We start from the raw sequence: 26,661 nt of genomic DNA, 5'->3' as shown, positions 1-26,661 counted from the left end.
ATTTAAGAGTATTCAGCCTGGATTTCTCCTTTACTCATGGCACAGTGCATTTGTATGAGTGGTGCTGTCTCAGGTGCAGAAGGTTCTGTAGAAAACCCAATGAATTTCCCAGGGGTAGCACTATGGTGTGAGCTATGTGAGAACACAGTTGCTTTGAGTGCTTTGTCTAATGATTTTTGGGGTAATTTATCTTATTAAACTCTCATTTGGCTGAAATTCCCACACACAATTTCTTGGTCTCAAATCACATATTTCTAAAAGAGCCATAATTGTTTTACCTGGTTCATTTCAGAGAGGTCTGAGTCTGTTCTTCTCTTTATTTGTGTTGAGCTTTATTGCAATTCAATGCAAGATGCCCTGCTGCAAAATATTTTAAATTCAGATTTCTTAGAAAATAGTGTTTAGCGGCCCCAAGGAGGCAGGTGATACTTCATTTCCTTTCAGAAAAAAAAGATGAGCCAAGTTGCAGAAAATTGGTTGAGGAGACTGTCACGTATGGTGATCTGTTTTGTCATTTTTCTGGGAACCAGCCTGTGCCGCAGTGCATTTTGTGGTGGCCAAGACGGGCAGAGGAGCTGGTTTTGATTTTGATGGACAAGAATAGCAGTGCTTCAGAATATACAGACTTGGTGTGTTTCTGTGTGTACATTGTACAGAGAACACAGTTTACCAAAAGCCAAGGTTTCTATTCCTGGGTCTGGTATTCTTTGCTTCTGAGAACATCCAGGCAAGCTGCTTAGTTTGCCTTTTTCAGTCAGTGTGAACACACATGGGCTTAGCAGAACCACTCCAGAAACTCCAGGTTTGTGTTTATTCCAGCAGAATGAGCCAGTTTGGGATGCTGTCCTTTTTGCTGGTGCTTTCCATAGGCCTTCAATGCTGCCAGCACATAGCAAACGTGTACAGAAGATAGGAGAACTCTCAACAGATTAAATAGTTTTTAATGGCCTGGGAAAGGGAAGATTGTATATGGTATCTTAGCAGTAAAATCACATTGTAAAGCTAACCCCCAAACTTTTCAAGAAGAAACTTCATATTCTGCATGTCCAGTCAGGGAATTCAATGTGTAAGTGAACATATAAGAATGTCATATAGTGATTCCATTGGAAACAGCTGTCCTGCATCATCTGATGTGTCTAGAGGGACAGTGGAAGTGCTCTCTCCCTTTGCAGTCGGGTGCCAGTTGTCTTTGTGAGCTCCACTGGATACTGTGTGCCTCAGCGTGGTTGTGAAATGTTTCGTTGTTTCTAAATCTACCCAATATATGTAATCCCTTAAAACTGTGCTACAAGTAATGCTCAGCTGACAGGTGTCATTTCATTTGCAGGCTACAACAACCCCAGTACCACTAGAAATGGTGTTGGTTTTATATTTCATCTTTGGAGAATAGCACAATACCAATATTGCTTTTTAAAAAATCATGTATCATACATAGACCACAAGAGCAACATTTAAATCCTTTTCTACCTTTTGTTGGTTTGTTAGGTTCATATCAAGCTTGGGACGCTCGTATCGGTTTTACCAAGGTGCTTTTTCCAAGCAAGCTGGTTGAACACTTTGAGTGTTTTTACTTGCTTTTACCAGATTTTGTTAGGATTACCATTGGTTTTAACATAAATATTCATAATAAAGCAACTGCACATCTATACATTTAAGCCTTCTGAAATGGGCTCCTTTATGTTATGCTTACATTTATGCAAGTTCAAGCAATATAACTGAAGCAGTTGTACTCTTTCACTGGAAAACATGAAAGTCTTTGTAGGGGAAACAGTAGGATATTTGCAGATCTTAAGGTCAAAGCTGTTAAAGGGATAATCAACATCTTAGGTAGCCTGATATGAGGTCCAGGAAACAAACGGAGTAAAACCAGTGGGCTGAGATGATGAGAGTTTGGAAAGCTCTGTGCCTGCCACATTGAAAAGCTGTAAATTGGCCATTTAACATGTCAGTAATTTTATAAAATGAATTCCTGCACCTTGGCCTGATGCAAGAGCGTGGCTGGTGTGCAAGACTCTGTAACGGGTTTCTGAGCGCTTCTCTGCCTTGCAGGTTCTCAGTTCCCTCGGGTACCATGTGGTGACGTTTGACTATCGAGGTACGTGGGCTTCTTTTACAAACACTTGCTGCCAGATAATTAGGCGTGGTTATTGCTCCTGTTAGTTCCCCTCATGGGTATCCAAAGAATTTCCAGATATTTCTTTCCAGCGCCTTCCTGTGTAGCACTGCTTCTGATGTCCGGCTGGGTGGGCTCTAGCTCCTGTCTGTCCCCACACACAGGGCACAGATTTGGGAGCTGAGGAGCAGAGAGTGAGCCAGGCACACAAGCTGTCACAGCATCCACCTAAGGCACCCCCAGGTGCACATAAGGAAGCTGATGGGCTTGTCCAGGTGTAGTCCTTTTGCATAAAATCTAGTTGACTTTCCTGAGGTCACACAGGGAACTGAACTTGCACTTAATTCCTTCTTAAAGCTCATAGGTGAGATAAGACAGAATAAATGATTTGCTAACAATACTTGGCAGAAGCCCTGACTGCTTTGCACCTCTGCACCAGCAGTCAAGCATCTGCTGCTCCTTTTTTTACCTTGTCAGTATTTAAGCCGTGACTGCAGCATAATGCCACTGCAGATACAGGAAAGAAATTAATCCATTGCATTTTTATCAAGAAGACACCTGGGAGGTTTATTTGTAGGAGCTTGCCCTGTTTTTCAGTCCTGCTGGCAGCTGCTTCTCTGGCTGCTTATTAGGTATCAGAAGGGATGTGGGGTGCTGTCTGCTAAGAGCATACAATGTGTAGATGTGCTGCAGTGATGATGGATCCAAAACAGCCAGGAGGGTGGAAAATTGCTGGAAGGCACTGATCGAACAGCACAAACTGATGTTGCAACAGCCCTGTGAGACACGGTTGGGTTTTGGCCCTAAGCATCCAATCCTGTGCTGTCAGGGACTCCACTGACAAATTGGTTACGTGCATGCAAAAGCAGGGAAGCTTTGGGAGCTGGGCTGCTGCAGGTGGGTACGTGCAAGGATGCTGTTGTAGCAGTGTTTGAAATCCAGTCCTGGGTTTTATTGTCGGCTAAATCCACAACAGCTCCTCGGCAGACAGCAGTCACCTGGATTAAATGACTGGGAGTCAATCAGGGCTTTCAGCCCCAAATCGTAGAGGTGCACAGAACAGAAGGTGCCCATGTCCCAGGTCCCTTTGCAGTTGCAGATGGGCTGCATGGGAGGAGCTGGCTGGCCCTGCTGAGCACTCTGAGCGATCCTCAGCAGGACTCTCTGTGTTCCAGGCTGGGGTGACTCGGTAGGCAGCCCGTCAGAGAGGGGAATGACCTACGACGCCCTCCATGTCTTCGACTGGATAAAAGCACGGAGCGGAGACAACCCTGTCTATATATGGGGACACTCCCTGGGCACAGGGTAAGCATCTAATCTTAGTGGCACTTCTAAAGCAGCAGCTTCTAAAGAACATTAAGCACTGACCTTGAATGAAGGTGCTGTTTTGCTATAATCTCTGGGCTGGCTTGGCTTGGCATCTGTGGCATAATTTCTGGATAGTGGCTTCCCCCTTTGCACTGCACAGAGTGAGAGGGGCTGCAGTGAATGACTGCAGCAATGGATCTTGAACAGTCATTGTCCAGAGGACGCACACTAGAAAGACACTTAGAATAATTGATTGCAGATGGCCTTTCAGAGCAGAACATCAGACTTCTCCGGTATTCTAAAAGTGTCTCAGACCAGCCACATCTGTGTGTGCCTTGTCCTTACAAAAGGTTCTCTTCCTGTCCTGATGAACATGCTGTGTGTAATCAGTGCAGATGCCTGCAGGACTATGCTGCTGGCCACCTCTGGCATTTGCATGGTCATGCCTGGCACAGGGAAGTTCAAGGTGTCAAGTGCCTTTGCCTTCATGGTTTTAACTTTCATTTCCTGCTTGCTCCCTTTCCATGGCTGTCTGGAGGTGAGTCAGGTTCAGCACCACATGCTCTTACCCTTGTGATTATTGGAGGAGCAGAGGGCAAACAGAAGAGTTACCTTTGAGTTGAACTGTGTACAAATAAACTGTAAGACCACAAAGGCTGTGAAACACAAGCTGGGACAGAGAAGTGGCTCTTCATTGCTGTGACACTAAACACTCTGCTTTCTTTGAGAGAAGACAAAGACTTTTTCTTTGGCTCGTCCTCTGTATTTTTTGCCCTGCTCAGAATCCCTTTCTGGGTCAGAGCATGCTTGTGATGTTTCCCAACACTGCAGTCAGAGTGTCCTGAGACTGATCCCCAGCTGAGTTCTCTAGTGACCACAGCCAGTCTGGAGTTCAAGGTTTGTGAAATGTGCTGTGCTTGGAAGACTCAGCAGCTTTGGAAATATCCCTGTCTCATTAGGGTGATGCATAGGGGGGGATTTGCTGCTTTCTGTCCCGGATAGGGAAGGTCCTTGCAGCGTGGCCCTGGGGTGCTGCACTGCAGCTGCCTGGAGCACAGCACCCCTGTGCCTATACCCCTCTGCCTATACCCCTGCATTCCCCTCTTGCTTGCTCAGCCCTTGTGGTCTGGAGGTAGCAGGCTGTGTCACGCTGCTGTGGAGCCTGAGAGCCACCTGAAAGGAGTCCATCTGAGGGGCTGCCTGGTGCGTTTCTTCCCTGGACTTGTTCACTCAGACACGGGCCCCTGCTGTCCCTTGGGGCAGTCGGGTTCCTGAGGCCGGTGGGAGCACAGGTCCCCGTGGGCCGCCTGCCCCACCTCGGGCAGTGTCAGGGACCGACCGATCTTGTGGCTGTTGAGCTGTACCTGTGCCACCTCTGGAGCTGCTGCTCTGCAGAGGGCCCGTGCCAATTCAATGCTCCTTCTCTGCAGGGTTGCAACAAACCTGGTGCGGCGCCTCTGCGAGAGAGGTGAGTGCGCCGCGTGGATGCGCTTCCCGGCAGCCCGCCGCCGGCCCAGAGCCCCGCAGACCTTTGGGGCGGCGACAGGGCTGCCCTTGGCACACCGTGGTGGCGGCAGCTCTCACGAGGCAGACCCTGGTCTTGCTGGCTGCCTGCACCCCTGCATTTCAGCACGTTGCCTTTGGCTTTCCAGAAACGCCCCCGGATGCCCTGATCCTGGAATCTCCATTCACCAACATACGGGAGGAGGCGCGGAGTCACCCCTTCTCTGTGGCAAGTACACAGTGACACCCGCACCGGCGGCACGCAATTGCGCGCGCAGAAGTGAACCCTCACGAGGGCTGGAGCCGGGCTAGCTGCACGGCGTGGGGGGCAGTGGTGGTATCTGTAAACCCCGGGGGTAAAGGACTTCCCCTGATACAGCAGCTGGGAGCGCACGGTGAGCAGTGCCATGGCCGCGTGTCCTGCACGGGCATGAGCTGGCTCTGAACTGAGCACACACACAGGCAGGCCTCGGATGCAGCCCAGCTGGTGGGATGCCCTGGGATAAAGCTCTTCCAGGAAGAATTGCCAGCAGTCCTGCACGATACCTGGAGATTTTAAGCACCCACAGGGCCTGCTCCTGAGCAGGCTGGTGAGATAGGCCTGAAACGGGGGAGGAAAAATAATGCTGGTGGAAACAGTGGGCATCTTACTGCAAAGAGCATCAGCAGCAGCCAAGGGGTGTTACAGGAGGGGCAGTGGCGTGTCCTGTTAGTGCTCTTTGTATCACTGGCCTGCCGGTGCATGCCACTAATGCACATTTTTCCTCTCAGATATACAGATACTTCCCTGGATTTGACTGGTTCTTCCTTGACCCCATCACGACAAGCGGAATTAAATTTGCAAATGATGAGAAGTGAGTTCCCTCTTTGCTGGGGTTTCAGCTGTGGCTGCAGCAAGCCATGGCAAGCATCAGTGAGGACAGACACAAGACTGCTCTCTTTGGCTTTTTTTCTTTTGTTGCTGCTTTGCTCTTACTGCTCTCTTTGGCTTTTTTTCTTTTGTTGCTGCTTTGCTCTTTCATTTACTCTCACAGCCCTGAGAGCAGCACAGTGGAGCTCTGTCTTTTTTAGTTGTTCATAGTAAGGACTGAGAACAGAGACTACTCAGGGATATGCTGATTTGGTTCATGCCATTTATGCTTTTCAAGTGTACCTTACATGTTAAACAGTAGCACTGGAATATGGAAGGAAGGTTTGGGAAGATTTCTTTGCTGTGTATTTGCCTAAGCCACCTTGCCTGTAGTCACACTGTCTCCTTTCACTGAGTCTTTCATTGAAGAGCCTGAGCATTTGTGAGTTTCCAGTATTGAAACCAAAACAGACCTGGAGGTGGGGGGGGGTGTGATGATTTACAGTGGAGCAAGCCACTTTCCTCTGGTCTAAGCAGCAAGAAAATGTTATGAGCATGTCTTTCAGTGGTAAAATTTCTATAGAACAAATGAATGGTGCCCAGATAAGGTTTTAAATTGTAGTTGATAACCCACAGGACATGTTTGTCATTCCAGTTTTCTTAAAAACGTACATGTGTTGGTGCTAGAGAACGATGGGATTTCTCTGAGCCTTTGTGACATTGTTGTCTGTTTTACAGTGTGAAATACATTTCCTGCTCCCTGCTCATCCTTCATGCTGAGGATGATCCAGTGGTACCATTTCATCTGGGAAAAAAGGTACACACGTGGCTCTGCAAACTGATCTGGTGGGAGGAACTGGTGTGGATAGAACACCATCCTCCAGGCAAGAAGTCAGTAACAGAAAGTGTAAAACACACAGCCCAGAGGGACTGCGGGTTCTGTAGAGCTGGAGGTGGCAAATCAATAGTGGAATGGGGCTGGAGCTACCAAAGCTGCTCAAGGCAGGGCCCCTCACCCACTCCTGAGGGGGCTGCGGGTTTGGAAGGGGGAGCTGGGCTGGAGTCGCTCGAGTCCCTCACCTGCCTCCCCTCGGGTTCAGCTTTACAACATCGCGGCGACGTCGCGGAGTTTCCGGGACTACAAGGTGCAGTTTGTGCCCTTCCACACAGACCTGGGCTACCGGCACAAGTACATCTACAGGAGTCCAGAGCTACCTCGGATACTGCGGTAAGTGCGCCGGGCACCCCGTGCTCTCCACCTCCTTGCAAAGCAGGTTTTGGGGAGGGCAGGCACAGAAAGCCGGGAGCGCTTTCTGGCTCATCTCTGCTGTGAGCAGGATGCTCTGGAGCTGTTGGCAGAGCAGTTGCTTCGGTTTGGCTCTTTCAGTGGGAGCCTCTGCTGGATGCGAGAGCAAAGCTCCGTGCTGGTCCCTGCAGCTGCCAGTGCTTGAGCCATACTATTTACCAGGGGAATGGGAACACCTGCAGGCTGCAGCGTGCACCAGAGTATAGGAGAGCCAAGTGTCACTGCTTTATTTCCTTTTCTAGGGAATTCCTGGGAAAATCTGAACATGAGCATCATCACTGAAGACTGTCAGCTTGTCAGCACAGAGATTTTCATTTCCTTCCTCTCTCTCCTTTTCCTCCCTGCTCCCTGTGGGTCAGTCTGCCGTTCTTCCATCCCTGGCACTAGAGGAGGTCAGGGATTCCCATTCCAGTCCTGATGTGTACCCTTGGCAACTCCAGCTTCTGGCATCAGCATCTATGGTGGCAGAAGGAAGAAGCTGTTGGCTTCTTTTTGGACTTGGACGGAGGGGTGGTAACGGCCCGGGAGCCAGTACTAAACTGTGAGAAACGTGAGTGCAGCAAAGCCTCGCCCATCCCTCGTGGTACTGCTGAGGACAGATGTTCCTGGGACACTGTGTCATGACCAAGGATGTCTCTTTCACTTTTAAACACTGCTGCTGTTTTTGGATCATGTAGAGATACATTTGTAGGCAAATGGCTTTTGCCATGTCTCCTGACCGCAGTTGTCTTGCTTGAGTTTGAGGTGTTCTCTTTCTAGAAAATACATGTTTTGCCTTTCCTTTTCAATCAGTGGCTGTAATTACAAATACATGGAAGATCCAGGTAGCGAGAGGTATTTTTATTTAACTCTTCCGTCACAATGTGCTGCAAGTGTTGGGATAATTGCACACATTTGGAAATAAAAGATTTTTTTTTGTTGTTCTTCCTTTTGAAACACCCATTTAATGGGAAAGGCTAGTGCCCTTTTATCTTTCCTGTACCTTTTTCCTTCTGAACATCATTTATCATTTTTTGCTCCCATCCCCGCTATCCTCTGTGGATCTCCTCCCCTTCTTCACAAGTACTTCCCATTAGGATTGGAATGGCACATGTATATAAACTGCAGACTTGGGTGTTTAAGACAGAAAAGTGTGAGATTACGTTTTTGCTCGCCACGAGCAGCGTGTGCCCAGGCTGCTGGAAAGGATGTCTTCCATTACCCCTCTACACACCCAGACAGCCAGGTGCTGCTTTTTGGTGAGAAGGGCAAGGGGTTTTTTCAACTACTTTTTAACTCCTTGGGTCAGGTTTTCTCGTTCCTGGTGGCAGTGCTGTTCCACTGTAGTTAAAAGCAGGCAGTGATACCGTTTTTGATGCAAAAATCAGTCTGGGGTGTCACTCCCCATCTCTTCCCCCCTGCCTTCTGTGCACTTCCAGTAGCACATCTTAGCCCCTCTGCCAGCCATTGTCCGGGAGGCAGATGTGGAAATGAGCCTTTCCCACAGGGAGGGGGTCTGGGGATGTCCTTGCCCTGCTTGGGGCTAGAAGGGGGGCTGGTTTATGCCACTGAAGAGCTCTGCACTGAAAGAGGGGTCGGTCACACGCTGCCTCGACGGGGTCCTGCCCCTTGTCAGCCCACACAGACGGTGCCAGGTGCTGTAGGTTTAGTCACTAGTGCTCAAAGGGAATTGTGCTGCCCCGAGGGTCTGGTCAGGGATGTACAGCATAGTAATAAACCGCTCAGCATGCATCACAGTTATATCTGCAGGCTCATACTAGTTGCAAAAGAGACAGTAGCTTGTTCTTGTACCAAGATTCTTATGCCGTTAGCACGGCTGTCCCTGAGGTTTCTGAGCCCTGACTCTCATAAAGTAGCTGTGCCACTTCAGGACAAGTGCGCTGACCACCGTTCATCGCACTGACAGATGAGAAATACTTACCTGGCTCTGGAGAGTAACACACACATTCCAGTTCCTGCTGCTGCTGGCAGCTGGCTTGGGGCTAAGTGCAGCCTGAGCTGGGGCCTGGCTGCCTGCCTTCCTCCTGCTGGGACAGAGCTGGGAGCCCAGCACGAGAGCTGCTGTGCTTGGTGGTCCCACCACCACCGTTCCTGTTAGCAGGCCAGCGACACGCTCGGAAATTTAAACTGAAATGTTTATCTAAAAGTGGTGTAGTTTTAATAAAGGCATTGACTGCTGATCACTTTAGTGTTGCAAGTCTTACCTGGCAGTTTTTGGGACATTTTTCTCCACGCTGAGCAGGTCAGCAGTAGGGTTGTGTGTGGGAGGTGAGCTTGCAGCTCAGAGTGGGTAAATCTTTGTGACTGCTGCCAGCTTTAGGGGAGCGACTCTGCCAGAGCCCAGAGGCTCTGCTTCTCCCCTGGCCTGGGGGAGATGGGAATTGCTGTGTGATTTCCAGTTCAGGAGCCCTGTGTGCCATTTGCAGGGCAAAGCCAACATTAACCCCCACCCCAGTGCATAGAGTCAGCCTGTCATGGGCATATTTCCCCCACCATGGTGGTGCCAACACCCTGCCAGCTGCAAGAGACTACAAACCACAAAGCCACAGCTGGGGAAGGACAGCAGTGATTCAGGCATTGTGGCCTGAACTCACTGCAACCTGAACCCAGAGGCATGGAGTAGTCACAAGTCAGTCCAAAGTCAAAGCAGCAGGTGTTCAGGTTGTTTTAATGAGTTGGTGTCAAACAGGGCAGTACTGGTGCACTACACAGCACTATGGGTGTTAAACTGTGGCCCCAGCAGGGACACGTGGAGCAGCATGACCCTGCACCGGAGGATGTGATCCATGTTCACCCGAGGAGCACCCAGCACACAGCTGTACCTGCAGAGCCAAGAGCCAGCAGGCTCGGCCACCCAGCTGGCAGTGGCAGGTACAGCACCCCCCTACGCAGACATGGAGGCTAAAAATCCCTGGAGTGGCTTGGTTAATGGGCCTTTAGTTAGGAAAGAGGTGTGGCAGGAGGCTACAGTAAGCTCTGTGGCAAGGAAGTGGCTGATCCCAGGCTCTCCTGCTTGTGGCACAGTGTTTGACATCGGTGCCTGCCCCGGGGCCAGCTGCTTTCACAGCCAGCCTCCCCTTCCTTAGGTGTTACTGGGGAAGGGGGTGGGCAGGGATTGGCCTGTCCCTGCCCCAGCTTTAGGCCTGGCAGACCCCTGGAGGAGAAAGACATGCTCTGTGTTGGCTAATCCTACTTGTGGGGCAGGATCAAGGAGGTCAGGCCCTTGCACACAGCGGGAAGGGGAGGGTTTACCTGGAAAGCCCTTGTTAAGCATGGAGCACAGCCATGGAAGACTGATCCATGGTCATCTCACTAAAACCACTATGCAGCACATGCAGGCTAGGTAGTTGCAAACACAAGGTCCTTTCTCCTTCACCCCAGCTCTTGTTCCTCAGGGCTCCTCAGAGCACCCTCCTACCTCTCTGAGGGAAAGGCCTTGGTTCTGCAGAGCTGAGCCCATCTGACTGGTGGTGAAATGCAGGTGAGGCCTCCTGCGATGGGAGCGTATCCCTCCTTCCTTCCCGTGGTGCTTGCATCAGTTTCGGGGGAGGTTGGGTGGGGGGATTGCTGTGGCAGAAGGCTCCACCCCCCAGATCTCACGGGCATACTCCGTGATGGTTCTGTCACTGGAGAACTTGCCCGAGCATGCAATGTTCCTGATGACTTTCCTCGTCCATTCACGGGGGTCCTGGGAAGAGGAGAGGCAATGTTGGAACTCAGTTGCTCACCCAGCTCCGTCCTGGCTTGCAGCCTTGCAGGGCACTGGCTGGGTTAAAGCACCACGGCGTGGGGCTGCTGAAGCAGCCAAACCTGCCCCAGCCTGCCCCAGGGCACCCACATACTGCGGAGTCCATCAGAAGGGCTCCACTGGAGCACACTCATCCCAGTTTCCCCCAGCCTTCCCACTCAGCACTGGGCATGTCTTACCATGAACAGCTGGTCCACTTGCCCTTGGCACTTAATGTAGGCCTCATAGTCTGCAAACACCTTAAACCTGAAACCCAAAGCAGAGTCTGGCTGTGGTTTGCCTTCCGGGCAGGACAGACCCCTTCCCATGAGCAGGCAGGGCTCTCCCCTGTTCAGGGATGCTTCCCAGGACTCACCTGTCGTGGTGCATGAGCATGTTCACAACATCCTTGAAGCAGCCGGGGTCTCGAGGGGAAAAAAAGCCGCTGCTGATCTGGTCGATGGCCTGGCGCAGCTCGGGCAGGCTCTCGTAGTACTCCCGGGCGTTGTACCTGGGCCCAGCAGAGACAGGCTCTAGGCACTGCTGCTCCTCCTGTGGCAGTGTCTGGGGCAGGGGGGGCAGGCGAGGATGGGGTACAGTTCCTGAGGAAGGGCCTTGCTCCCAGGGCTGTGTCCATCAGAGCTCCTGGCTCCGACCAGCAGCAGTGTCTGACACGCTTTGTGCCCTGTCCCACTCACAGCCAGCGAGCTCTGCGTGAGTTGAATGCTCGCAGCCCGAGGCAAAGACTGCCTCTAGACCCCTGCTTTTTCCTGCTCCAGAGCTGCCCAGAGAGGAAGGTGTCCCACCCAGAGAACATGGTCCTGCACCCCCATCTGACGAGCCCTGGCGTGCACCAACCCTTTCCGATCCAGGGCCTCCACGTCCTCCACTCGCATGCCAAAGATGAAGAGATTTTCTTCGCCTGCCTCCTCAGCCATCTCCACGTTGGCCCCGTCCATGGTACCAATGGTGAGGGCCCCGTTCACCATGAACTTCATGTTGCCAGTACCCGAGGCCTCCGTGCCAGCTGTGGAGATCTGCTGGGAGAGATCTGCTGCTGGGATCACTGCCGGGTGCAAGAGAGGTAGGAGTTAATCCTTGGCCCACGGCAGCTCCCCACAGCCTGGACTGGCATTTGCCAGTGGCCCTTCTGACCTCGCCCTCAGCTCACACACAGCTCTGGGGCCAGGTTCAGCTTTGCCATGACCCCATGCAGCTGCTGGCACTCCTGCATGGAGCTGACTTCCCGCCCTGTGTGGAGGGAGCCTTCAGGCTCTTCCCAGGGGACAGCCAGGTGTCCTGCCACACCTGTCTCTCAAGCCAGCCTGGGACATCTGAGCCCAACTTCTGACAGGTGCTTACAGAAGACCAGACTCACCCTTCTCAGCCAAGGACACACGGTAGTTCTCCAGGAAGATGACCTTGAGCTTGTCCCCCACGTAGGGGTCGTTGTTGATGACCTCACCAATGGATGTGATGAGTTTGATGATCATCTTGGCCATGTGGTAGCCAGGGGCCGCCTGAAGAAGAGCAGCCCAGAAATGGAGAAGGCTTTTAAGGAAGAGAGCACGAGAGATGCCAGTGTGGGCTCCTCACTGCAGCGAGTCTGAGCCTTGCCTCTGCTGTTCACATGCAATCACAGCATGGTTTGGGTTGGAAAAGACCTTTAAAAGACACCTAGTCCAACCCCCTTGCAATAAGCAGAGCCATCAACTAGACCAGGTTGCTGAGAGCCCTATCCAAACTATCTTGAATGTTTCCAGAGATGCATCACCTCGGGGAAACCTGTTCCAGTGGGTCACCACACTGATTGAAAAAATTTCCACCTTAGATCTAATCTAAGTTAAACCTTCTTCAATTTGAAACCACTATCCCTTGTCCTACCACAACAGGTCCTGCTAAAACATTTGTCCCCATCTTTCTTAAAAGGCCCACTTCAGGTACTGAAAGACTACAATAAAGCCTCCCCAGATTCTCCTAAAAGTCTCTCCTAATTTTCCTAGGCATGAATTAGGGAAAACACCTTATTGGGAGGAGAAGTCCTGAGCCGTGGGGTAATAGTGATAGAGCCTTGCTCAGTCCATAGTCCATGGAGGTGTTCCCTGCTGCTGGCTAATCTACAGCAGGCCCACCAAAGCCACGGAAAGGGGACAGGACCTATCCCACCCACCCCCCGAGCCACACGTGCACCAAGTCTGGAATGCAGGTTACCTTTCCTCCGATCATAATCGTCCTGGGCACAAAGGATTTGGATGGATTACATCTGATGCCTGAAAGAGCAGGGATCATTCTTCAAAATTTGAAAGCTCAAACTTGATCTTAAAAAAAAAAAATTAAAAATCTTCAGAACTGAAGATAAACTGGGCAGAGTTTACTGCCTGGATCAGAGGCAGGCTGGGATCTCAGCCCATCACAAGGCCCCATCAACCTCACAGAAGCCCAACCAGACGTCTGCTGGAGCTGTGGTGGACAAAAAATGGCCAGTGGGTGTCACCCTGGTTTTTCTGAGTTTTTTAAAGCCTTTTGATTGTTCATAAAATTGAGTCAGACTTTTTAGCTACTGTACAATATTAGGAGCAGTTTCTACCTTTTTCTCACAGATGTAACATAAACAAATCCATTGTTTTTCATTCTCTGTCCTTTGCTTGCATATTTCTAACCTGAAAACAATTGTAACTGACAGCTAGTCTGGCCATTTGGCTGGGAGGTGATAACTCCAAAAGCCAATCTTCAGCCAGACCTACAAATGTATAAAAAGTAAGAAATAAACAGGCAGAGGTTCTCCGCCTTGGTTCTCGGCCTTGGCTCTCGGAGGAACAACTCTGCCCTGGGAAAATTTCTCGTCTACGTGTGATTGCTTTGCGCATCCTCATCACAAATGGGGATTCAGATCCTTGGAGAACTACGCGAGCCAGAGCAATGCAGAGCTCCAATGACTTGCCTCCCTTTGGGAATGGGCAGGGGCCCCAAGTAGGCAATGGGAAATGGGGTCTTAACCTGCACCAGGTCAGTCTCGACACCTGCAGAACAGGTGTGGAGGTTACCTGGGCTGGAGATTTGGGCTGTGAGCGTTTCCCCAGAGCTCTACCTGACCCTTCAGACACTCTGTCTTCCCTCCTGGAGAGAAGCCCTGGCAGTGAGAGCCTGGGGGACTTACGGTTGTAGAGGGTGATGGCGTGCAGGCAGTTCAGCAGCTGCCGCTTGTACTCATGGATTCGCTTCACTTGGACATCAAACATGGACGTAGGGTTGATCTTCACCTTGTACTGCTCCTCCAAGTAGGCTGCAAATTTCAGCTTGTTCTCCTGGCAGAAAAATATGAGGAACAGGCATGAGTTCCCAGGGCTTGCATCAGGAGTGAGCATTTGCTGCTGGGATGTTCCTGGCAGCATGGTGCTTTTAGCTTTCTTCCCCCAGGCCACCTCCAGTGCATGTTACCTGCTTGACTTTTGCCACATCCCTGATGAAAGTCTCATTATCGATGAACTCCAGTAGCTTCTTCAGCTGGCTGAGATCTGTGATAAAGCCTTCCCCAATTTTCTAAAACAACAAACCAGGAAATGTCATGAGACACTTCACCCAGCCCACAAGTGCCCTCCTCAGCAGAGGTGCCACAGTCCCACTGGGAACTGGAAGAGGCAGTGTGGCCAGGAAAAGGGGCTCAGTTTCTTATCCTGAGGTTACTGCTCTGTGTCTTAAAGAAGCCCAATGGAAACAAGGCACTTGTAAAAATTTGGACAAGCTCCCCTCTCTCAAGGAGTTTTAGCAGGAAGAGGGAGGACGTGTGCACATGCCATGGCCTCTGGCAGCTGGAGAACCTGATGGGCAGGGTATCAAGACACATTTAATTGCAGGATGATATTCAGCCAAGGCACGTTGCAGTGTGATGTAAAAACCTGTCCTAAAGGGCCTGGGAAATACAAGGGACAGAACTGGGCCATGGGAGGAGATCCTTTTTGCCCATGAAGATGAACACTTGTCCAGACACCCTGTGGTTGTGCCTGTGTGCAGTCCCCATGAGGGCAGGGACCAGATCCAGATTTCTGCAGCTTTTTTTGGCCAACTCTTCACCACCAACTTTAGAGCCCAGCCAATCTCACACCTACACATTGCACAGCACGGTCTTTCCAGGCTGTCCCCACAGAGCTGCCAGGTGTCAGCCTCGGGGCTGACCAGACCACAAGAAGGGCTGACCAAAAGCATCATGCTCAGCCCCTCGCCTCACATGCTCACCACTCACCTCAGCAATAATGTCAGCCAGTCCTGGGTTGCACAGCAGGAGCCAGCGCCTCGGCGTGATCCCATTGGTCTTGTTCTGAAACTTTTCTGGCTCCAGCTCATAGAAATCCTTGAACCTGAAACACCAGGCAGCTCTGAGCATCCACACCACCCAGAGCTACAGCTGGGCCCCCCCAGTGTGTGCCCCTGGCTCCGGGCAGGCTCTGTCAATCTCCCTGTAACAGCTGTGAACTCTATGCTGCCTCTCACCCCGTTCCTCAGCTGTACCACCGAGAGTTTGACCAGCTCCACAGGGAGAGGGTCTCCCCAGCAAGGCAACCAGAGACACCCAGACCTGGACACCCAGCTGCCCCAGCCAACCCTTCCCAGCTGGCAGGCAAAGCCCAGTGAGCGGAGAGGGTGCAGGCTGGGAGTGTCCCAACTCACACCGAGTTCTTCACGATGTCGGAGTGGATGCGGGCCACGCCGTTGACGGCGTGGGAGCCGATGACGCAGAGATGAGCCATGTTGATCCGCTTGCAGTCTCCCTCCTCGATCACCGACATCCTCCGCAGACGGTCGATGTCCCCTGGGTACAGAGCTGCCACACGCTGCAGGCAGGGAGAGGGACGCGAGTGACACAGCCACGGGACCCAGGAGTGTTCCCATCCTAAAGGTGCTCACACCAAGACCCCGGAGTTCCCAGAGCCCGGGAACGGTCCCTTACATCGAGGTGCATTTGGTTGAGGGCGTAAATGATCTCCAGGTGCCGCGGCAGCAGCTTCTCAAACATGGAGACCGGCCAGCGCTCCAGGGCTTCAGGCAGCACGGTGTGGTTGGTGTAGGCACAGGTCCTTTTTGTGATCTCCCAGGCCTGCGTTACAGCCAGCAGGTTAATGCTCGTGCACCCAGGCCAGGAGGGAAAAGGAAATCCCACAGGTCCTCCCCCTGCAAGGTTCAGCACGGTCCTCCCAGCTTTGCTCACCTTGTCCCAGTCCACTTTCTCCACATCCACCAGGATCCGCATGAGCTCTGGTATGGACAGGGCAGGGTGGGTGTCATTTAGCTGAATAGCCACCTGCAACACAGACTTGCTGGTCTCAGTCCTGGCAGTGACAGGACTGTGACAGTGCCCTGCATGCGTGGGGTCGGGGTAAGGGTCAGCCCCAAGGCTCTTCTCCTGACTCACAACCCAGAAACAGACAGACCTCTCAGTAATGGAGCTATTTAAACTTTTCAAGTTTTGCTCCAGATTACGAATTTTTCCCTGGGAAAAGTGGCCTGGAGATCATCAGTTTTTCAAGCCAGGGTGTTTGTATAGATGCCCCCATTTAGTCCTGAGCATCCTGCTTTCCCTGGTGAGAGGCAGGTCTGGCTGACATTTCCCCAGTGCCTCTGCCCATGGACTCACCTTGTCTGGGAAGGTTTCAAAGCACGTCCTCACAGGGTCTCGGCAGCCGAATTTGGAGGACTTGAAGCGACGGATGATGTCCTGGAGGGTGGCAGCCACCACGAAGTACTCCTGCTTCAGCCGCAGCTCCTTGCCTTCAAAGAACTGAAAGTGAGAGCAGCACATCCATCAGAGCTGCAGCTGCCATCCCCACCTGGCAGCCAAAGCCCTGGAGATGCTCCTCTCCACCCTGAGGGGCTTCCCACCTTTGGCTTCTCTCCAGGGCAAATGTGGATGTTTCTCCAATGCCTCTGATATGGACAGCTGTAGTGACTCACAAGGGGTTTGGAATCCCAAACAGCAGCTTCCAGAGACAGCAACAGAGCCTGTCCCATCCATGGTAATCCTACAGAGCCAGCACAGCTCCCTCCCTCACGGCAAAATCCTTTGCAGGGTTTTTGGACAGAGGATTTTGGGCTTTCTGCAATAGCCAGGAGTGTCTCTGGACACACCAGCTGCCTCGCACACAGCTTTGTGCTGGTCTATTTTAAAACACCAGTAGGTTTGACAGAGTGTGGAGTAAAGTGCAGGGGATTTGCTTTTCCAGCACAGGTGCCAACCCATGACTAGATATGAGGGCTCTTCCCTTTTGGACCCAGAGCCCAGTGAGTGTTTGGCCTGGGACAGCCCTTGCAGTGAGAAATCCCTTGAACTGGGGATGGAAATGAGAAGCTGCATCAGATGGCCACTACCTTCCAGTGTTTGCAAACAAGGAGATACAACTGCAGGAAGGATGATTCTGAGCAACAGGGAAGAGAGACAAGCAAGTAACTCACGTTATCATTTGGGTACAGGACTCTGGATATGTTTTCTGCCAGGTTTCTGTCCAACACTGCCTCGATGTAGTCACCCATATTGACTGCAGGGAGAGAAATACACACAGCACTGCAGCAGCTGTAGAGATTCAGGCAGGTCCCTGACACCACACTTTCCCCACTTCTCTTGTAGAGAGGTTTTGTAACAGGAATATTCAGGCTGGTATTAATGGAACAGGATGGGAATGTACACGTGTGAAAGGCACTAGAGTGACAGGAGGAGATGGGTGGGTGTCCTGGTGTATGAGGGCTCTGGAGGCAGCTGGGGAGTAGTGTGCTCCATGGATGTGCACACAGTGCTGTGTTTAGGAGATAGCTGTGAGATAAACACAAAGCAGGCCCGATGTGAAGTGCTGTGCCAGGTGCCACGCACAAAGGGACAACTGTGTCCCAGCCTGGCCAGAGGAGAGGCAGTGAAGGGACATCACTTACACTCCTGGAGGTTGAAGTCGTTCGGTGCCTTGGCAGACCAGAGTCTCATGGTGTTCACAGTGTTGTTCTTGTATCCAGGCACTGGGGTGTCGTAAGGCATGGCAAGGACAACCTGAAAAGGAAAATATTCCATCTGGTTACAGCACAGCGGCCTCAGAGGAGGTGGGAGAGTGGCTGAAACCTCTGGAGGAAGGATTCAGAGGACAAAGACAAGTCCTGGCTGTGGAAGGAATCACACCTCACTAAAATACACCTGCTGAGCTTCACAGACATCCCTGCTGTCATGGGCACTTCTACCACCTACTGGGAAAGCATTTATAGGGGAACCAGAGCTGTCTGGAACTTTACTGACCAATTGAAGTTACAACCCCATCAATGAAATGCAAGAGAAAAAGAAAGAAACCTGACTTTCCTGTACCCACTGGGGTGCCTATCAGGGCACTGAAAGTTTCCCCAGCTGCCCACTGGGATTCTGTCTGAGCTGGGGTAGAGCCAGGGCAGCTTGGACCTTTGTGTTTCCATCTGGGATTAACTCCACAGCCTGAGTCCTGCCCATTAGCCTTCTGCAGGCCGCCAGGACCAAACCCTACAACTGCAGCACCATTTCCAGAGCCATCCACCCAATATGCAGGGTTTGCTGAACCTGCCCAGGTAACTCCACTGAGATCTCCAGCACCTGTACTGAACAGGAGTGTGCAACTCCTTGTGCGGTTTGCAGATGGTGCTCAAGCCTCAGGAGACTGCACACACGGCTACAGGGAGTAACCCTGGAGCTCCCAGCTCACACAGCAGGGAAAACCTGGGCAGATCAGCATGTTGGTCCTGAACAGCCTCTTTGTGCTGGCATCAGCAGCACCTCCCCTCTGGGGAGAATCAGCAAGGGCTCAGCTTCTCCAAGCTGCTGTTACCAGCTCCCAACATGGAAGCAGGCAGGGAGCCTGCCCAGGGACTGGGGCACACATCACATGAACTCAGCCATGCTATATTTGGAGACTGCATCTTTGGCTTTTTTGAACCTTTCCAACTTGTTCCCTTAGAAGCACTATCTGAAAACTCACCTCCTTGTAGGAAGCAGTGTTTGGGACCCCTGAAGCCCCAGACTACCAGTAGGATCAGAAGAAAGGCGTGCTGAAATGCAATGGCACTTGGTGCCCAAACAGATGCCTGCTGCACTTGGGGGCCAGAGAGCTCTGGCACAGTGCCTCCAAGATATTCCCTGTGCTGGGGCTGTGGTGTTGAACCTCTGTACTGTTATCCTGGCAACGGCCTAGGTCACTGCACGGCCTCTGACAGCCAGAAATAAAAGGGTTTAGCTCTCCTCTGAGCAGGCCCAGGTGACTCTGTAACTGAGCTTCAGCTCTTGGTGCTGAAAGACTGGCTGGGCCCTGTGACTGTGAGCTCCTCGGATGAACCGAGCTGGCTCATCAGGCTGAGAGATTGTTGAACATTATGGGAACAAGGCTAAGTCATCTCCTGAATCACAGGGAAATTAACTGTCCTTCCTTCCTCTACCCTGAGCAGTGCTTACAGAGGAGAGGCTGAAGCATCTTCAATCCTTTTAATAAACCTGGGCCTTTGTTAGCAGCAAGGTGGGAACACACCTACGCTGCAGTGGCCTGCACAAGCATGAGCTCCTGAAGTACAGCATGACCTCCTCAGCAGCGGGAGAGGCTGAAGGAGTGTTTGTGCTCCATGATGCCACAAAACAAGGCCTCCAGGCAGACTGGAGAGCGGAATGCACGCCTCCAGCCCTCCCTGACAGCACTCTGCCCATTGGGCTGATCTGGGAAAGAGGAACTTGCTCTCATGACAAGAATTAAACATGCATGGGATTGCTCCATGCCCCTGCACAGCAGCAGCCTCAGAACCACCCAAAAATCCACAGGGTGTGAGTGAGCAACGGCCCAGAGCAGCGTGGAAGGAACCTACAATTCTCCTCTGATCTAAATCCATACAAGACTGCAGGGCTTTGCCCTGGAGATCAACAGATCTCTCTCTTCTCAAATCCTGCTGCAACAATCCAACAAAAGCTTTATTTCCTCAAAGCCCACAGGCTATGAAGTCACCCGTGTAACTGCAAGGGTAGCAGAGGGAGTTTGGCCGGTGTGGGAGAGAAGCAAAGCCTGAAGACCTCGGGCAGCCCAGGCTTACCCTGGCTGGCCTTCCCCCGCCCAGAGGGAGGCAGAGGGTGGTACCTGGGTGTCGATCCACTTCACCCCGTCGGGAGTGTGCTCCACTCGGCCGTAGAAGTGCACCGGGAGCATGTACTCGGGCCGGGCCTTCTCCCAGGGGTTGCCGTAGCGCAGCCAGTCGTCCGCCTCCTCCACCTGCAAGAGGCACACACGAGGGGGCTCAAGGAGCGCCCTGCGGCTCCAAGGGAAGGCTGGACGGGGCTCTGCGGAGGGACACCGCTCCAAGAGCAAAGCTGCAGCAAGCTGGCTTTAAAAATGGATATGCAGAGGCCTCTAGAGGATGGCTGCATCCCAGCTGGTACAAATAAATCAGCCTCTATGGACCTTTGTTAAGGTTTGAGCCATCCGGACTGCATGGACCACTGCACTCGGTCTGTCTGCAGGGCGTTACATCCAGTTTGACTGCAGATATTGTGGAATATGTGGGACGTGGCAGCCGGTGGCATTTTTCCTGGCCACAGGCCACACCCTGTAAGCCAGGTCTTGTTACCTGCTCTGCCCTCTGCCAGGGAGGGCTTCTCCTCTCAGCTCACAACAGCGGCAATGGGAGCAAAGTGAATCCATCAGAGGAAAGGACTTAAAGGAAGGGTGAGATAGTGGGACAAGGAGGGGCAAGGCAGGGGGGAGGGCCCAGCATGCCACCACCCCCGTTCTTTTTTAAGAAACATGAAGTCAAATACAGGGGAAGCTTTCCCCTCCCTGTTTTCACCATTTATGGGGCCTAGCATTGCAGCTTCTTTGTGGAGAAGCAGGAAAAAACAACCTTCAAGCTTCTCATCACCCCTGACTTACAGAGTGGTATTTTAAGGGGAAAAAGATATTTTATTCTCCGAAGCAAGTTAAGTCTCCTAATGAAAACCTTTTCCAGATACACACTAAGGAAAACTGCCAGCTGGGACAGTTTTTTAGCCTATTTTCACTGAAAAATAGTATGATCACTAATGCTACAGGAAAATCCCTGTTCAAACCCTGTCTGCCACTGACCAGGGAACCCACAGGAGCAGCAATCACCCCAGGCACTTGCCTATGTTCCATCCTGATCAAACACATCCTTTGCCAGACACCTTCCTGAAGTATTTAGGCACATCTCCACCCTCAGTCTGACTGCTTTGCTGACTCACTGCCAAGTTGGATGGGACTCTGGGGTTGTTGCAGCTGCACTGTGGAAACCCAGGCAGGCAGACCTCTGGTCTCAGCCATGCCCTGTGGCTCAATTCCCACATCATCTTGCCCAGTGATGGACTCAAATGCCCAGTTTAGGAGCAGCTCAAGGCACTGCAGTGCCTTTTACGTCCAGGCCTTGTCCACAGCATCAAACAGACAGAGAAAGAGGAACATGAGTTTGCCAAGTACCTGCCAGCCATCCACAATCTTCTGGTTGAAGATCCCAAACTCGTAGCGGATGCCGTAACCATATGCTGCCAGCCCCAGCGTGGCCATGGAGTCCAGGAAACAGGCTGTAAGGGTCAAGGAAACAGGCTGTAAGGGCCCAGGAAACAAACAGGCTGTAGGAGCAGAGCATGGGCACCGTGCAAGGAACCTCACTCTCGCCTGCTGCACATGCTACAGCGTGCTGTGCATGGAGATGAGGAGCTGCCACAACAGTGCTGCTGGAAATGTTTATTACTCAGAGGAAACTCATGTGCAGAAGGGAGACAAGGAGACAGTCTGCAGCAGGACTCTATGCATGTCCTGCTGAGCGACCACAAACCACCAAAATTGTTGGTGACAAGGACAGGTCACCAAAGCCTCAAATCCAGCTTTCTTGCAGTGAGAGCTCTTCTAAACTTACATTACTCTAAGCCTGTCTGCCCAGTAAAGCAGAGCTTCTGACTCCAACCAGCTGCACCACCAGCTACTTAACTATTATTGCTTCCAAAGGAAACCCTCCCAGCCCTCAATCCAGGCAGTTCTGGTAAAGACCAGCCCCAGCATTTACTCCGTGCTGGGGAGCTCTCATCTCCAGCTGTCCCACGGGACAGGCAGACTAAAATAGCAGCCAACAATCTGCCTGTGTGAGAGCTGTTGAGTGCCTCTGAGAAGTGAGAGATTTCATGGGGAGGTGAGGAGAAAGGCTCCAGACAGCCTCTTCCAGCCGCAGCCCTGCCCGCTGCACTGCGGAACACATATCTACAGCTCTGGGCTGCACTCACTGGGGAGGGGATGTTTCTGGCCAGCCAGGAGCAGGCAGGAGGGTCCCACACTGCTGAAGGCCTGGGGACAGATACCAGTGGTGAGGGTGTGACAGCCTCGGTCCCCATGCACTCTGCATTACCCCTGTATTACCTGCCAGGCGGCCCAGGCCTCCATTTCCCAGTCCAGCATCTTCTTCAATTTCTTCCAGCTCCTCCAAGTCCAAACCCAGCTATTGGGGAACAACCACAGCAGAACATGTCACCAAACATGAGCTGCTCTCCGAGGAGGACAAACACATCCCCAAACCGCCCACACTGAGGGAAATTAAACCCACAAGGTCTCTGCATCCCTCCCCACAAAGCATCTCACCAGCCCTTAGTCCACGGGCCGCCCAATTGATTAGAAAATAATTTAGCCCATCCCCAGATGTCGGTTTCCTATGAAGAAGGTTTCCTCAGAGACTTCAGACAAAACACTGATGCCCTGGCAGCCCCTCAGGTCAGGATGCCCTTTGACCAGCCTTGACACTGGAGACAGTATGAGGGGAATGGTCAAACAGTGTGCAAAGGATCCCCGAGTCCTGCCTGGGCAGGCAAGGTCGTCCCTCTGCTCATGCCCTTCGGGTCCTTGAGGAAGGGCATGGCCAGGCTGGCAGCAGTGACTGCAGCATTCACCATCACTCTCTGTGCTTCCCACATCCTGCCCAGCCTGCCACCAAGCTCCTTGGCTGCAGTCCGTGGCTGGAAGTGGTTGCCTGCATCTCTTGAGCCATTTGTTCTATGGCCTGGAGGCCCCTGCCAGATGAAGGCTAAGGCTGCCAGCAGCAAGGACTCTCCAGGAGCCCAGAGGTGCAGACTCTCAGGGGGCAGCAGGAGCTCACTCTGGTGCCAGCGGGGAGAGCAGGGCTTCAAGCAGTACCGTGGCTGCCCCTCAAACTGCTTTCCCAGCACTTCAATGTTCTGCAGCCACAAGATGGGAAAGCTTCACGCACAGGATGAAGGGGACACAAAAACTGAGATTAATTCTCTCAGTGACAGAGCCAGGCTGGATATGAGACCTCCAAAGCAACCTGGCCACTGGCCATGATGAGCTCCACATGCTGGAGGCTGCAGCAAGGGAAGCCTTGGCATGTCAGGCCAAATCTGCACTTGGAAAGTGTCTCAAAAAGGAACTTAAGAGGATGCTCCCTGAAAAAAGCCAGCCTGTCCTCTGAGGCACAATACCTCTGAGAGGAAACAGGTGCCTCCCTGGAAATCCCTTCCGATCCCTTGGCAGGGGAAGTGCTTGCCAGGATATTTCAGCAGCAACTGCAGTACCTCAGAGAGACAGTGAAGTGCCCAACTTCTGCTAGGAAGTGTAACATGGATCAGGCTGGTGGGACAGAGGGAGGGGAGACAGGAAGCTGGGAGAAATAAAGTGTTTGGGTGAGAAAGCAAAAAACCTCAGGTTCTGTCAAAAAAGGTCACTGTGCTGTTGCAGAGGTGTCTGCAAATAACCATGTAAGTAAGTAACAGTGGCCTCGTGTTAGTGATTGCCTTGGTGATACCCAGCTGTGTTTTTCTCCAGATGGGAATCATCTGAGGACATTTTATTTCCAGCAAATTATTTCCCCCCCTTTCTCCCTTCTCACCAATTAACTTCTACCTGGCAGCGCTGCTGCAGTGCCTCGTGTACCTTAATGTATGAACTGTAATTTGGTGTTTTGCTGCTCTAGTCTAGTCTCTCCCATTACACTACAACTCCTGTGATAAACCACCATCTCTCCTACTAATGGAAAGCTCTTTGCAGCCTGTGACTCTCATGTCATTTAGGATAATGGGTGCTGTTTTCAGTATACACTTCTGGGTTCTCCCATTCACTACAGGGAAATGGTGGTTTGGAAAAAATGTACTCCAACTCCAAGGGCCCTCTCATTGTCTTCTCTAGGGAATGAAAAACACTAAGAAGGAGCCAAGCTTCATTTTGTATAGTCCAAATAACACAACCTTCTCAGGCGAAGCCCTGAGAAATAAAGATACTCAGCCCTCTGTGTGAAAAAGTTTAGCCTCATGGGGATCCTGGTACCCCCAGGACTTTACCTGGTAAATGGCTTCGTCGCAAGCATTCTGCAGGCCCAGGTTCACCATGGTGTTCTGCAGAGTGCGACCCATGTAGAACTCCAGGGACAGGTAGTAAATGCGCTGGGGAGGCAAAGCGAGACACTTACACACAGCACAGCACTTTGCTTTCACCGAAACCGCTTGAAATCAAGAGCAGACCCAAGCATTTTGCAGAGTAGGGATGTCTTCCCAGACTGGCTTTTGGCGCCTGCTCCTGAACACCACGCACCAGAGTTGTTTGTCAGAAGAATTTCATGCGGGACGCTGGCCAAGCCTCCACCACGCATCTCCCTGCCAACAGCCTTCTATAGAAAAATCTCGCTGCCTGTTAAGTGTTTCCCTAATTAACTCAGGGCAGGCATTATCTAGGATGCTGAATGATATATTTATACACTGTCAGGCTCAGCTGAGGTGATGTTTACGCTGGGATTTTAAAGTTTTCCCATGCTAGGCTGAAGCTGATCCAGTCTCCCAAAAGCTGCAGCGAGCCCCCTGCCCCATGCAGGCTGGCTGGGCTGAGGGCCAGCACGTTCCTGCGAGTAATTTTCCAGCACTCCCATCTCCTGGATCCTCCTGCTCACCCCACACGGAGTTTCACTCCCGTTTCACCCTGCTGAACAAGTAAATTGTCCCATAGGTGGCAGGGTTCCTGGCACAACTGCGCAGCGACCTTCCAAGTTTGAGAGGAGCCGTATCTGTGCTGCAAATGCTAACGAAAGCCTGTTTGTGGGATGGGAAGAAGGCTGTGCAAACGTTTGCCCTCACTTAGATTCATTGCTATGGATATTTTTATAAATAAACTGGAATTCTTAACAGAACAATAACCTGACTGCAAGCTGTGCTTTCCTTTGAATCTCTTTCCACTGTAGTGTGGATCTTTCCCTGCTAAGCAGCAGGATTACCCACTCTGCCACCTCTGCTGGGAGTCTGAAAGGGTCAGTCTGTTCCCTGGGGCTCATCAGAAAGACCAAAATCATTGCACACAAATGCTCTGCTCCTTTCAGTCTCCCGCAGGGGCACATTTCTAGTGAAAATCTAAGTGTAGAGGACAGTAAGCAAACTCACTCCAGGCTCCTCTGAGCCTTCATGGGATCTGTGCAATCCCTTCTGTTGGTGCTGTAATACAGATCAGGGCACATTTGTGCGAGTTAGGATAAAAGGGAGAGTCCCATGCCCCAGGGTAACTCCCAGTACACGTGCAGCCACTCTGTTGTAAAAGTGCACTTTGTTTCTTGTGTCAAGGCAATCTTCATAATCTTGGGAAAAGAGCTGACTGGGGGAGGTGGCTGCCTGCCTGCACCTTGGGAAGGTATGTGCCTTCTCAGTGCACACCTGCTCTCTGTGGCTCTCCAATCAAGTGCTGGATTTGGTCTTAATTCAGAAGGATTAAATCTGAATTACATCTTGCAGACCTCGACACCTCCAGCATCACTGCCCTGACTTGGCACGTGGAGAGGGGGTTTGGTGACCTGAGAGAGCTTGTCTGGTTTTCACAAGGCAAGAAACTCCTCTGCAGCCTGAAAGCTGAGCAGCCTGCATGTTCTGCAGGAGTGAAGTCAGGACACGGCTGTGCTCAGCCATGGAGGCGACGATGCCCACAGGGGACACCACCGCAGCAGTGAGAGCGCAGGACGTGACTGTGGTGGAGCGTGCAGAGGAGCTGGCACCAGCAAGGCCCATGCAAGAGTGGGACCACAGGGGACATGGCTGTGACAAGGTGCAGGGGACCACAGTTACGAGGGTGTCTGAGGGGAAACAATGCTGCAGCAAGGTTCAGTGGAACAGGACTGCAAAAGAGTTTGTGCGGACAAACTGCACAGGGGACATGACTGTGGTGATGTCCGTGAAGGACACAGCTGAGGCAAGGCTCATGGGGACACAGCCACGCCGAGGTGTGCGCAAGGTAATGCCCCCGGGGACACGGCAACAGCAGGGTGTGCGGGATACAGGTGTCACGAAACCCGCCGGGACGAAATCACGCTGGGATGCATGAGGGGCACGGCCACGGCAAGGGGCCCCACACCCGGGTGCACGCCAGGGACAAGGCCCACGGGTCACACCCACAGTGACACCCGCCAGGCAGACACGCAGACACCCTCGGTGAAGGCACAGCCGCCCAGCCCCAGCCCCTCATCCCGCCGGGCTCACCTTGGGGTCCCGCTCGTAGTAGTGCTGCTGCGTGCGGATCCAGCGGCCCACCAGGTGGTCGCGCACCGTGTGGGCCAGCGCGAAGTAGTAGTCGCGGGGGGTGGCGACATTGCGGTCCTTGACGAGGGTGAAGTGCAGGTGGCGATTGAAGCTCTTGCGCACCTCGGCCACGTCCCCCAGCCCCGCGATGCCCCGCACGCTGATCTGCTTCCGACGGTCCCCGTCGCTCAGCGGCGCCGCCATCCCGCCGCCTCCGCCCCGCCGGCTCCGCCGCCGCCTCCGCCGCAGCCGGGGCCGGGCAGGGCCGGGGCCGCCGCGCCTGCGCCTCCTCCGCCCGCGACGAGGCGGGGCCGGGGCCGCTGCC

The 26,661-nt window shown here is 52.4% G+C and overlaps 2 protein-coding genes across 3 annotated transcripts in view; one reads left to right on the top strand and one right to left on the bottom strand.

Moving 5' to 3' along the window:
* ABHD12 (abhydrolase domain containing 12, lysophospholipase) overlaps nucleotides 1-9,263 on the top strand; it is a 33,591-nt gene extending 24,328 nt beyond the window's left edge. The window contains exons 6-13 of the mRNA XM_040060885.1: nucleotides 2,050-2,095; nucleotides 3,289-3,418; nucleotides 4,852-4,889; nucleotides 5,074-5,153; nucleotides 5,696-5,778; nucleotides 6,513-6,591; nucleotides 6,875-7,002; nucleotides 7,323-9,263. Of these exons, the coding sequence (XP_039916819.1) occupies nucleotides 2,050-2,095; nucleotides 3,289-3,418; nucleotides 4,852-4,889; nucleotides 5,074-5,153; nucleotides 5,696-5,778; nucleotides 6,513-6,591; nucleotides 6,875-7,002; nucleotides 7,323-7,362 (624 nt within the window). The 3' untranslated portion in view covers nucleotides 7,363-9,263. The remainder of the gene's footprint in view (nucleotides 1-2,049; nucleotides 2,096-3,288; nucleotides 3,419-4,851; nucleotides 4,890-5,073; nucleotides 5,154-5,695; nucleotides 5,779-6,512; nucleotides 6,592-6,874; nucleotides 7,003-7,322) is intronic.
* Nucleotides 9,264-9,721: 458 nt separating this feature from the next.
* On the bottom strand, nucleotides 9,722-26,626 carry PYGB (glycogen phosphorylase B). 2 transcript variants are annotated; one of them, XM_040060874.2, is made up of 20 exons: nucleotides 26,298-26,626; nucleotides 24,129-24,230; nucleotides 22,201-22,279; nucleotides 21,268-21,371; nucleotides 19,918-20,049; nucleotides 17,723-17,834; nucleotides 17,252-17,334; nucleotides 16,437-16,580; nucleotides 16,011-16,103; nucleotides 15,753-15,899; nucleotides 15,473-15,636; nucleotides 15,048-15,162; nucleotides 14,246-14,347; nucleotides 13,965-14,112; nucleotides 13,019-13,077; nucleotides 12,186-12,327; nucleotides 11,666-11,873; nucleotides 11,184-11,318; nucleotides 11,008-11,074; nucleotides 9,722-10,768 (listed from the first exon to the last, which is right to left on the bottom strand). In XM_040060874.2, the coding sequence occupies exons 1-20, from the start codon at nucleotides 26,538-26,540 to the stop codon at nucleotides 10,616-10,618; spliced, it is 2,532 nt and encodes an 843-aa protein (XP_039916808.1). In that variant the 5' UTR covers nucleotides 26,541-26,626; the 3' UTR covers nucleotides 9,722-10,615. The 2 variants fall into 2 exon arrangements, with proteins under 2 accessions (XP_039916808.1, XP_039916809.1); XM_040060875.2 differs by having other exon boundaries at nucleotides 11,666-11,858; nucleotides 26,298-26,557.
* Between the last annotated feature and the right edge of the window lie 35 nt (nucleotides 26,627-26,661).

The sequence above is a fragment of the Hirundo rustica genome, chromosome 3 (genome assembly GCF_015227805.2).
Source record: "Hirundo rustica isolate bHirRus1 chromosome 3, bHirRus1.pri.v3, whole genome shotgun sequence".
Classification (NCBI taxonomy): Eukaryota; Metazoa; Chordata; class Aves; order Passeriformes; family Hirundinidae; genus Hirundo; species Hirundo rustica.
The sequence above is the reverse complement of the archived record's forward strand: the minus strand, read 5'-3'. Positions and strand labels throughout refer to the sequence as shown.

What these genes read in the sequence shown, in the direction of transcription:
- PYGB (XM_040060874.2), bottom strand. Translation starts at nt 26,540, where the DNA reads ATGGCGGCGCCGCTGAGCGACGGGGACCGTCGGAAGCAGATCAGCGTG. An exon ending in GCGACGAAGCCATTTACCAG is followed by an intron (nt 22,280 to 24,128) that starts GTAAAGTCCTGG and finishes GTTCCCCAATAG; the next exon opens with CTGGGTTTGGACTTGGAGGA. An exon ending in TGGCTGACATTATTGCTGAG is followed by an intron (nt 14,348 to 15,047) that starts GTGAGTGGTGAG and finishes TTGTTGTTTTAG; the next exon opens with AAAATTGGGGAAGGCTTTAT.